This window comes from Chiloscyllium plagiosum, chromosome 2, assembly GCF_004010195.1.
Source record: "Chiloscyllium plagiosum isolate BGI_BamShark_2017 chromosome 2, ASM401019v2, whole genome shotgun sequence".
Classification (NCBI taxonomy): Eukaryota; Metazoa; Chordata; class Chondrichthyes; order Orectolobiformes; family Hemiscylliidae; genus Chiloscyllium; species Chiloscyllium plagiosum.
Genome location: NC_057711.1, coordinates 66,623,440 through 66,635,923, shown reverse-complemented (window position 1 = coordinate 66,635,923; position 12,484 = coordinate 66,623,440). Strand labels below are relative to the sequence as shown.

Here is a 12,484-nt window from a genome sequence, read left to right as displayed (position 1 = left end):
CTTGAACACCTGCATAACACAATAAAGAGAAATGTGTGGCCTTCTTGATGTTTGCCTTGCTTGTACTTCAGATCATTGACGGTAACTTGACAGCTCAACCCAGTTTTTCAATAGAATTCAGCCAGGCAGCCATTTAGTAAATTAAATACTTTCTTAATAGGATCACTTCTAATTTCGACATAGAACATAAAGATATACCCTAAATATGCCTAGAGTGACTGAAGACGACAAAATAATTTTAATTTGTATATTTGTTTTACAATTTGTAAAATCTAACTAAAGGTGATTTAGCCATCTTTCAATAGGAACATGGGAGATACTGAGAAAGTATCCTTGCTTCATAATTGAAAGATGACGAAGACTAACAGTTCTAGAATGATTTTCAGAATCACCTGACATCCCAAAATGCTTCATAGCCAATTAAGTACTTTTTTCAAATCTACTCTTGGGAAATAAGGCAGGGCAGGTGTCTGAGGTGTCAGTGGGGGAGGACTTTGGGGCCAGCGACCATAATTCTATTAGTTTTAAAATAGTGATGGAAAAGGATAGACCAGATCTAAAAGTTGAAGTTCTAAATTGGAGAAAGGCCAATTTTGACGGTATTAGGCAAGAACTTTCGAAAGCTGATTGGAGGCAGATGTTCGCAGGTAAAGGGACGGCTGGAAAATGGGAAGCCTTCAGAAATGAGATAACAAGAATCCAGAGAAAGTATATTCCTGTCAGGATAAAAGGAAGGCTGGTAGGTATAGGGAATGCTGGATGACTAAAGAAATTGAGGGTTTGGTTAAGGAAAAGAAGGAAGCACATGTCAGGTATAGACAGGATAGATGGAGTGAATCATTCGAAGAGTACAAAGGAAGTAGGAGTATACTTAAGAGGGATATCAGGAGGGCAAAAGGGGGACATGAGATAGCTTTGGCAAATAGAATTAAGGAGAATCCAAAGAGTTTTCTACAAATATATTAAGGACAAAAGGGTAACTAGGGAGAGAATAGGGCCCCTCAAAGATTAGATTAGATTAGATTACTTACAGTGTGGAAACAGGCCCTTCGGCCCAACAAGTCCACACCGACCCGCCGAAGCGCAACCCACCCATACCCCTACATTTACCCCTTACCTAACACTACGGGCAATTTAGCATGGCCAATTCACCTGACCTGCACATCTTTGGATTGTGGGAGGAAACCGGAGCACCCGGAGGAAACCCACGCAGACACGGGGAGAACGTGCAAACTCCACACAGTCAGTCGCCGGAGGCGGGAATTGAACCCGGATCTCTGGCGCTGTGAGGCAGCAGTGCTAACCACTGTGCCACCGTGCCGCCCAAGATCAGCAAGGTGGCCTTTGTGTGGAGCCACAGAAAATGGGGGAGATACTAAATGAATATTTTGCATCACTATTTACTGTGGAAAAGGATATGAAAGATATAGACTGTAAGGAAATAGATGGTGACATCTTGCAAAATGTCTAGATGACAGAGGAGGAAGTGCTGGATGTCTTGAAACGGTTAAAGGTGGATAAATCCACAGGACCTGATCAGGTGTACCCAAGAGCTCTGTGGGAAGCTAGAGAAGTGATTGCTTGGCCTCTTGCTGATATTCATATCATCGATAGTCACAGGTGAGATGCCGGAAGACTGGAGGTTGGCAAACGTGGTGCCACTGTTTAAGAAGGGCGGTAAAGACAAGCCAGAGAACTATAGTCCAGTGAGCCTGACCTCGGTGGTGGGCAAGTTGTTGGAGGGAATCCTGAGGGACAGGATGTACATGTATTAGGAAAGGCAAGGACTGATTAGGGATAGTTAACATGGCTTTGTGCGAGGGAAATCATGTCTCTCAAACTTGATTGAGTTTTTTTTAAGAAGTAACAAAGAAGATTGATGAGGGCAGAGCAGTAGATGTCGTTCGACAAGGTTCCCCATGGGAGACTGATTAGCAAGGTTAGATCTCATGGAATACGGGGAGAAATAGCCATTTGGATACATAATTGGCTCAAAGGTAGAAGACAGAGGGTGGTGGTGGAGGGTTGTTTTCCGACTGGAGGCCTGTGACCAGTGGAGTGCCACAAGGATCAGTGTTGGGTCCTCTATTTTTTTGTCATTTATATAAATGATTTGGATGCGAGCATAAAAGGTACTGTTAGTAAGTTTGCAGATGACACCAAAATTGGAGGTATAGTGGACAGCGAAGAGGGTTACCTCAGATTACAACAGGATCTGGACCGGATGGGCCAATGGGCTGAAAAGTGGCAGAAGGAGTTTAATTCAGATAAATGTGAAGTGCTGCATTTTGGGAAAGCAAATCTTAGCAGGACTTGTACACTTAATGGTAAGGTCCTAGGGAGTGTTGCTGAACAAAGAGACCTTGGAGTGCAGGTTCATAGCTCCTTGAAAGTGGTGTCGCAGGTAAATAGGATAGTGAAGGCGGCGTTTGGTATGCTTTCCTTTATTGGTCAGAGTATTGAGTACAGGAGTTGGGAGGTTATGTTGTGTCTGTACAGGACATTGGTTAGGTCACTGTTGGAATATTGCGTGCAATTCTGGTCTCCTTCCTATCAGAAAGATGTTGTGAAACTTGAAAGGGTTCAGAAAAGATTTACAAGGATGTTGCCAGGGTTGGAGGATTTGAGCTACAGGGAGAGGCTGAACAGGCTGGGGCTGTTTTCCCTGGAGCGTTGGAGGCTGAGGGGTGACCTTATAGAAGTTTACAAAATTAGGAGGGGCATGGATAGAATAAATAGGCAAAGTCTTTTCCCTGGGCTCAGGGAGTCCAGAACTAGAGGGCATAGTTTAGGATGAGAGGGGAAAGATATAAGAGAGACCTAAAGGGCAACTTTTTCACGCAGAGGGTGGTAAGTGTATGGAATGAGCTGCCAGAGGATGTGGTGGAGGCTGGTACAATTGCAACATTTAAGAGGCATTTGGATGGGTATATGAATAGGAAGGTTTTGGAGGGATATGGCCGGGTGCTGGCAGGTGGGACTAGATTGAGTTGGGATATCTGGTCGGCATGGACGGGTTGGACCGAAGGGTCTGTTTCCATGCTATACATCTCGGTGACTCTATTGTCAGCTCCAATGTAGGAAACATGGCAGCCAATTTGCGTTATTACCCACAGCCAGCAATGAGACAGTAACCAGATAATTACTTTATTCTGCTGACCGAGAATTCTTGGCCAGGATAACCCCCTAGGTCTTTGATGAAGATTGTTCCCTGAAAGGACAGCTTGGGCCCTAGTGCAATATAACACTCATGAGACAGCAACTCCATCAGTACAGGACTACTTTATGATTGCACAGGAACATGAACTTCAATTTTTGTACTCTAGTCTCGGAATGGGCTTGAACCCAAGATCCCCAGAATCATACAGCACAGTAAAAGCACAGAGAAGGCACCACGACCCATCGAGAATGTACCAACAATTCACTGTTACTTGCAGTCATACAGTCGTAGAGAAGTACAGCACAGAAACAAACTCGTTGGTCCAACTTGTCCATGCCAGCCAGATATCTCAATCTAATCTAATCCCATTTGCCAGCACTTGGCCCATATCCCTTTAAACCCTTCCTATTCATATACCCATCCAAATGCCTCTTAAATGTTGCAATTGTACCGGCCTCCACCACTTTCTCTGGCAGTTCATTTCATACACACACCACCCTTTGTGCAAAAAGGTTGCCCCTTAGGTCCCTTTTATATCTTTTCCCTTTCACCCTAAACCTATGCCCTCTACTTCTAGACTCCCCCACCCCAGGGAAAGGACACTATTTATCCTATCCATGCTCATGATTTTATCAACTTTTAGAAGGTCACCCCTCAGCCTCCGATGCTCCGGGGAAAACAGCTCCAGCCTGTTCAGTCTCTCCCAATAGCTCAAATCCTTCAACCCTGGCAACATCCTTGTAAATCTTTTCTAAATCTGCTCAAGTTTCACAACATCTTTCCGATAGGAAGGAGACCAGAATTGCACATGATATTCCAAAAGTGGCCGAACCAATGTCCTGTACAGACACAGCATGACCTCCCAACTCCTGTAATCAATACTCTGACCAATAAAGGAAAGCATACCAAACGCCTTCTTCACTATCCCATCTATCTGAGACTCCACTTTCAGGGAGCTATGAACCTGCACTCCAAGGTCTTTTTGTTCAGCAACACTCCCTAGGACCTTACCATTAAGTGTATCAGTCCTGCTAGGATTTGCTTTCCCAAAATGCAGCACCTCGCATTTATCTGAATTAAACTCCATCTGCCACTACTCAGCCCATTTGCCCATCTGATCAAGATCCTGTTGTAATCCAAGGTAACCTTCTTTGCTGCCTACTACACCTTCAATTTTGGTGTCATATGCAAACATACTAACTGTACCTTCTATGTTCACATCCAAATCATTCATATAAATGATGAAAAGTAATGGACCCAGCACTGATCCTGTGGCTCTCCACTGGTCATAGGCCTCCAGTCTGAAAAGCAACCCTTCACCACCACACACAGTCTTTTACCTTGAAGCCAGTTTTGTATCCAAATAGCTAGTTCTCCATGTATTTCATGAGATCTAACCTTGCTAACCAGTGTTCCATGGGGAGTCTTGTCAAATGCCTTACTAAAGTCCATATAGATCATGTCCACCACTCTGCCCTCAATCATCTTTGTTAATTGTTCAAAAAAAATCAAGTTTGTGAGACATGATTTCCCAAGTACAAAGCCATGTCAACTATCCCTAATCAGTCCTTGTCTTTCCAAATACGTGTAATTACTGTCCCACAGGATTCTCTCCAACAACTTGCCCACCACCAATGTCAGGCTCACCGGCCTAAAGTTCCCTGGCTTACCACCTTTCTTAAATCGTGGTACCACGTTAGCGAATCTCCAGTCTTTCAGCACCTCGCCTGTGACTTTCATTGATCCAAATATCTCAGCGTGGGCCCAACAATCACACCCCTAAGCTTCCCACAGAGTTCTAGGGTACACCTTATCAGAGTCCTGTGGATGTATCCACTTTTATGAGCTGCTCAACATCCAGTACCACCTCCTCTGTAATATGGACATTTTGCAAGATGTCACCATCTATTTCCTCACATTCTGCCCTTCTCCACAGTAAACACTGATGCAAAATATTTACATTTAGAATCGGATAGTTGAAGACTGTAGTGCTGGAAAAGCACAGCCGGTCAGGCAGCATCCGAGGAGGAGTGTCTAGGAAACATCTGACTGACCGGCTGTGCTTTTCCAGCACCACATACTTTGACTCTGGTCTCCAGAATCTGCAGTCCTCACTTTTTCTGAATCAGTCATACGTGCATGGAAACAAAACCTTCGGTCCAAATCGTCCATGCCGACCAGGTTTACCAAACTAAACCAGCCCCATTCACGCATGCTTGGCCCATATGCCTGTAAACCTCTCATATTCATGTACCTGTCCAAGTGTCTTGTACAAATTGTAACTAAATCTTGTTGACAGATTAAAACAGCTGCTGCTGTCAAAAACAAAAACATAGCTATGTGGAAAAGTACAATGGTTGATCTAGTTCCCTGATTACCGTCCTTGTGCTCTTATGATCCAAGAGTAATTGAGATACTAAGTAATCAAGGCAACAGCTTACACGAGAAGAGTAAACTACCAATGGGTAAACAGCACTGGGAATGTCTCAAGAGCAGAGCACCTGTAAAAAGAGGGGGGGGGAAGGATCCTCTTCTCTTCCACACGCATCCCATACAGGAAACAACAAAGCACAAGGCACATGAATAAACTTGCACCAACTTGCTGATATCACTTGGAACTTACAGTATAAATGTGTTCAGTATAAATGCATAGTGCTAACCGCTGTCCATTGGTTTAGAACAGTTATGTAAAAGAAAACAGCATTTTTAATTTGTTACGTCATTTAAAACTTTCCTAGTTACACCAGCAATCGCTCAAATCACATTTGTAAAGATAGCTGGCTTTACTAATAGTTTACAATACACTAATTTACAGCAGCACAGAACACAAGCTAGTGCAAGCATCATTCGCAGCCCACCTAAATAGTTTAGTATGTCCATTAACAAATGCAGAAACCCCATGTTCTACCATCTCCCACTGCCTTGAATATCATAGCACTTCAATTGCTCATCTGAGTTCTTTTAAAAAGTTGAGGTTACCCACTTCAACTATCCTCCCAAGTAGTGTATTCTAGACCCTAACACTGAGTGAAAAAAACTTCTCAAATCCCTTGTACATCTCCTGCCTTTCACACTGTCCCCTTTTTCTTGACCCTTCAACAAAAAAAAACAAACAGTTGCTCTTTATCCACTGTCTTAATGCTTCTATCAGATTCCCTTTCAACATTCTCTGCTCTAAAGAAAACAATCTGAGCTTAGCCAACCAGCCCTTCTCCATATCTGAAATGCTCCATTCCTGGCAACATCATGGCGAATATCCTCAACATGCCCTCCAGTGCAATCCCATCCCTCCTATGGTGAGGGAACCAGAACGACACATGGTATTCCAGCTATGGCCTAGTCAAAGTTCTGTACAGCTCCAATATACCCTCCTTGCTCTTATGCCGTATGCCACGACTGATAAAGGCATACATCCCGTACACCTTAACTATGCTCATCTGTCCAACCACCTTCAGAGATCTGTGGATAAGCACCCCAAGATGCCTCTGTTCCTCCAAGCTTCCCTGTGTCCTGTCATTGAGTATTACCTTGTTCCTTCTTCCTAACTGCTTAACTTTACATTTATCAGGATTACATTCCAGCTGCCACTGATCTACCCACCTGACCAATCCATTTATATCCTCCTAGAATCTAACACCTGCCTCCTCACAATCAAGCACTCAGCCAATCTGTGTTAACTGCAAACTTACTTATCCCCTCCAGATTCCCATCTGCATCATTTATGACTATGACAAACATTAAGTGACCCAGCACAAATAGAATATCACTGGATTCTAGCCTCCAGTTACACAAGCAGCATTCTATCACCATCCTGTTTCCTGACACTAGCCCAAGCCAACTTGGGGTCCAACCTTTCGACCTCATAAGCTGAAACTGGTACCTACTGAGCCATAGCTGACATCTCCAATGTGTATTTGGTATTAAAAGGTGAAAAAAAGGGTCTACTTCTCTGCAATATAAGGAAAACACCCAAACTTGAATCAAGAATGTGTAACAACTTAGGTTAAAATGAATCTCAGATGATGGATTTGCCACTTGATAACTGCGATGTGATTAAGATATATGGATGATTCTAGTAAAAGAAGCTTTAGTAGCAACTTCATATTTCTATTCTCAAATCTGTTAAGCACTCATACCCTAATATTAGATGTCTTCCATTACAAGCAAAACACTGGAGCGCCTAGCTGGCATAAGACACTGCAAAAGTAACAGGAAACTTCCTTTTGAAAGTTAAAATATTCAGAAAATAATTCACAATACCTTTTCTATACATCTGCGAAGAATGTTTGTGCTGCGTACCCACCAGCCTATCCCCATAGCTCTAAGTTCTGACCAGTGGGGATCTCCTCTTTGCATTGCAGGGATCATATTTAGCAGCTCCTCCTCTGCCTCTGAATGAAAGGCCCAGGCAAAATGACAAGTAGATAGACCTGTAATAAACAAACAGTTTTCTGCAAATCATGTTCTGCATCTTAATGGGAATTACTATGCAGTGATTACAGTCCCAAGATAGCAACCCAGTGACTCATTTACATGGCACAGAAATGAGACTTGAAACACCGTCAGAGTTGTTTATCATAGAATCCCTCCAGTGTAGAAACAGGCCATTTAGCTCAACAGGTCCACACCGACTCGAAGTGTATCCCACCCAGACCAATTCCCCTACTCTATTACTCTACATATCCCCTGACTAATGCACCTAGTCTACACATCCCTGAACACGATGGGCAATTTAGCATGGCCAATTTACCTAACCTGCACATCTTTGGATTGTGGAAGGAAACTCAAGCAGATACAGGGAGAATGTGCAAACTCCACACAGACAGTCGCCCGAAGCTGGAATAAAATCAGGCCCCTGGCACTGTGAGGCAGTAGTGCTAACATGTTTATGAATTTGAATATAAATAGTAAATAAATGCAGCAAGCATTAATAGGTTAACATCAGTAACAGTCAAAAAACATCAACTGGTTATATCAACATGTTACAAAGTAGTAGAATAACAGTCAAACAAGGTAGAGCACTTGACTTTGACTTAAATTGTAGATTCAGATGTAATAAATGCATACTCAGACTTAACAGGTTCACAAGATCCTCCTCAAACAATATCTGGCAACTAGGACATTGGTTAGGCCACTGTTGGAATATTGTGTACAATTCTGGCCACCTTCCTATCGGAAAAATGGTGTGAAACTTGAAGGGTTCAGAAAAGATTTACAAGAATGTTGCCAGCGTTGGAGGATTTAAGCTGTAGGGAGAGTTTGAATAAGCTGGGGCTGTTTTCCCTGGAGTGCCGGAGGCTGAGGGGTGACCTTATGGAGTTTAATAAAATCATGAGGGGCATGGATAGGATAAATAGACAAAGTCTTTTCCCCGAGGAGGGGGACTCCAGAATTAGAGGGCATAGGTTTAGGATGAGAGGGGAAAGGTATAACAGAGACCTAAGGGGCAACTTTTTTGCGCAAAGGGTGGTGTGTGTATGAAATGAGCTGCCAGAGGAAGTGATGGAGGCTGGTACAACTGCAACATTTAAAAGGCATCTGGATAGGTATATGAATAGGAAGGGTTTACAGGGATACGGGCTGGGTGTTGCGGGACTAGATTGAGTTGGAACTTCTGATTGGCATGGACGAGTTGGACCGAAGGTCTGTTTCTGTGCTGTATAACTCTATGACTCTAATGACAAAGTTGAAGTCACCGTTATATCGACGAGTCAAACAAGTGACGATGATTGGCTTGTTCTAAGTCTGACTCTCAGTCTCAAACTCGCCCTCTGTGGTTGTCTCTTACTCTACAAGGCACAGTGAGTGACAAGAGGTGGCTTGCAGTCTGGACGGCTTGACTCTAGGAATTGTAAACACTAATGCCAGATTGCATGAAATTTCATGGTTTAAAGTGAAACTCAGGCCAATAATCAGACCAGCTTAGTAAATGACCTCAGAGTGGGGGATTCTCTAGAAAGTAGCGATCATAACATGATAGAATTTAATATTCAGTTTGAGTGGGAGAAACTTGGGTCAGAAACAAGTAAACATGCCTCATTTAAATAAAGAGAATTATGATGAAATGAGGATAGAGTCCATGGAATTGGGCTAGGTAGATAGATTAGTAGGGAAGACAATAGGCAAGCAATAATTGACATTTCAGAATAATTCATGACCCTCATCAAAATTACATCCCAGTGAGGAGGAAAGATTCAAAAAAGGGGGATAAACCAACCAGGGGTACCCAAGTTAAGGAGTTTAAAACTGAAAGAGAAAGCATACAAGGAAGGAAAAGTCAATGATTGTGCAGAACACTGGGATAAATTCAGAACCCAGTAAAGGCAGACTTAAATGATAATAAAGATAGAAAATAAACTGAGGACCAACTATTGAGAAATCATAAACTTGACAATAAGAGCTTCTTTAAATATATATAAAAAAAGGAGTCAAACTGAATCCAAGCCCCTTAGAAAACAAATCTGGAGTGATAGTTAAGGGGAACAAAGAAGTGGCAGGAGCTACGCAGATGTTTTGCATCAGTCTTTTGGGTGGGAGATATTTTGAACATCCCATTAATACGATAGATAACAGGGGAGGGATTAAGGACTATTACCATCACAAAGTGGCTATTAAACAAACTAATTGGGCTAAAGGCAGGTAGGTCTCCCGGCCTGATGGCTTGCAGCCTCGATCCTAAAAACAGCAGCTAATGAGGTAGTGGATACATTTGTTCTAACTTGCCAAATATTCTTTAATTCTAGAGAAGGACTGGAGGTTTAGAAAACACCTCTACTCAAAAAAGGGAGGAAACAAAAACAGGTAACTGTATGCCAATGAGTTTCGCATCTATTGCTGGTAAATTATTAGAACACATTGTTAAGGAAGTAACAGCACATTTGGAAAACCATAATCAAATCAAACAGAATCAGCACAACTTTAATTTGTCTGACTAATTTATTAGAATTTTATGAAGAAGCCTCAACCAGAACTAAATGATGTTCTGTATTTGGAGTTCCAGAAGGCATTTAACAAGGGATCTCATAGAAGATTAAGTCAAAATACAATATCACATGGTGCTGGAGGTAGTATATTGGTGTGGATAGAGAATTTGCTAAAAGGCAAGAAATAGCACGCGGGGATAATGTGTTTTTTTTGGGTTAACAACTTGTAAGCACTGATTCCATAGGTATCAGTGCTGGGCTTGCAACTATTTACAACATATATTCATAACCTGGAGGGAGGAAATGAATATACTATAGCCAAATTTGCAGACATTAAAATAAGTGGAAAGTCAGGTTGAGAGGAATGCAAACAGTTTACAAAGGAACATTGTGGGCAAAAAAATTGGCAAACTGAGTATAATGTGGAAAATGTGAAGTTGTTCATTTTGGAAAGGAGGACAAAAGTACGGAGTATTATTTAAATGGAGAAACTTGCAGCAAGCTGCAACACAAAGCACTTGGGGGTACTTGTACATCAAAGCTTATACACAGGTGCAGAAGGCAATTAGAGCACTAATAGAATGTTGGCCCTTATTTCAAGGGGGTTGGAGTATAAGAATAGTAAAGTCTTGCTGCAACTGGAGGAGATGCTTGTAAGACCACAGCGGGAATATGGACTTTGGTTTTCTTAAGCAAGGATATTGTTTGATTGCAGGCAGTTGAGAGAAGGTTCACTAGGATTATCCCTGGTATGGAGAGATTGTCTTACAAGCAAAGGCTAGACAGGTTTGGAGTCAAGAGTGTGGTGCTGGAAAAGCACAGCAGGTCAGGCAGCATCAGAGGAGCAGGAAAATCGATGTTGAGTCTACTCACTGGAGTTTAGAAAAATAAGAAACATATGTGGGCGGCACGGTGGCACAGTGGTTAGCACTGCTGCCTCACAGCACCAGAGACCCAGGTTCAATTCCCGCCTCAGGCGACGGACTGTGTGGAGTTTGCACGTTCTCCCAGTGTCTGCGTGGGTTTCCTCCGGGTGCTCCGGTTTCCTCTCACAATCCAAAAATGTGCAGGTTAGGTGAACTGGCCATGCTAAATTGCCCATAGTGTTAGGTGTAGGGGAATAGGTCTGGGTGGGTTGCGCTTCGGCGGGTCGGTGTGGACTTGTTGGGCCAAGGGCCTGTTTCCACACTAAGTAATCTAATCTAATCTATATGTAGGGTTCTTAGAAGTTGATACGTTAAATGTTGAGAGGATGTTTCATCACTTGGGACAGTCTAGGACCAGAAGTCACCTCAGAATAAAGGGACACCAATTGAAAACTGAAATGAGAAGGAATTTCTTCGGAGGGTTAAGGGCCTTTGGAACTCCTTGCCACAGACAGCTATGGGGCAGAGTCCCTGTGCATACTGAAGGTTGGAATAGATAGATTCTTAATTAATTAGGGAAATTACAGGACATTACAGAACTGACATTCCTGCACATGAGGAATGTCAGTTCAGCGATGATCCTAATGAATGACAAAGCAAACCCAAAGGACTGGAATTGCCTAATCCTGCTCCTATGGCTTATGGTTTTATAATGGTTGAAATTAAACAACGATCACAAATATCCCCATTGTTAAGGGGGCAGAGCTCAACATGAGAGCACAAGAGGCAAGGCTGAAATGCAGCAGCAGCAGCAGCTAAGGTAAGACTGTTTGTTTTAAAATTACTTACCGGTAGCGGGCAGCAGTGTTTTTTTTCTCTCTTTTACAGAAAGAGCGGGAGCAGCAGGGGGAAGTGACGAAGACCGGAGGGGCAGCCGGGAAGGTTTTTTCCTATAAAAGCGAGCAGGAGAAGACCCCGAGGCACTACGGACGTAGTGCCTCCCACCCGCCCTCCTCCTCTAACCTAAATAATAAGACCCGTTGTGGTAAGTAGTTAAGTGCTGCATTTTGCTTGTTGTATTCTTTAGACCCAGTTTTTTTTATATATAAAAGGTTACTTTCAGAGGGATGGCAGTGAAGGCAGTGCAATGTTCCTCTTGCAACATGCTTGAGGTGAGGGATGCCATGGACGTCCCTGCTGATTACACTTGCAGGAAGTGCACCCAGCTCCAGCTCCTCCAAGACCGCGTTAGGGAACTGGAGCTGGAGTTGGATGAACTTAGGATCATTCGGGAGGCAGAGGGGGTCATAGATCGGAGTTTTAGGGAAGTAGTAACTCCAAATATGGCAGCTAGATGGGTGACAGTGAGGGGGACTGGGAGGAAGCAGCCAGTGCAGGGACCCCCTGCGGCCGTTCCCCTCAAGAACAAGTATACCGTTTTGGATACTTGTGGGGGGGACGACTTACCAGGGGTAAGCAATGGGGTTCAGGCCTCTGGCACGGAGCCTGTCCCCATTACTCAGAAGGGAAGGGTG

At 43.2% G+C, this 12,484-nt stretch overlaps 1 protein-coding gene across 5 annotated transcripts in view; it reads right to left on the bottom strand.

The window, feature by feature from the left end:
• Positions 1-12,484, bottom strand: part of LOC122560620 (dmX-like protein 1) — a 236,632-nt gene that overhangs the window by 92,570 nt on the left and 131,578 nt on the right. For all 5 annotated transcript variants that reach the window (XM_043711479.1, XM_043711440.1, XM_043711459.1 and 2 more), the window contains one exon: positions 7,421-7,590. In XM_043711479.1, coding sequence (XP_043567414.1) covers positions 7,421-7,590 — 170 coding nt within the window. The remainder of the gene's footprint in view (positions 1-7,420; positions 7,591-12,484) is intronic.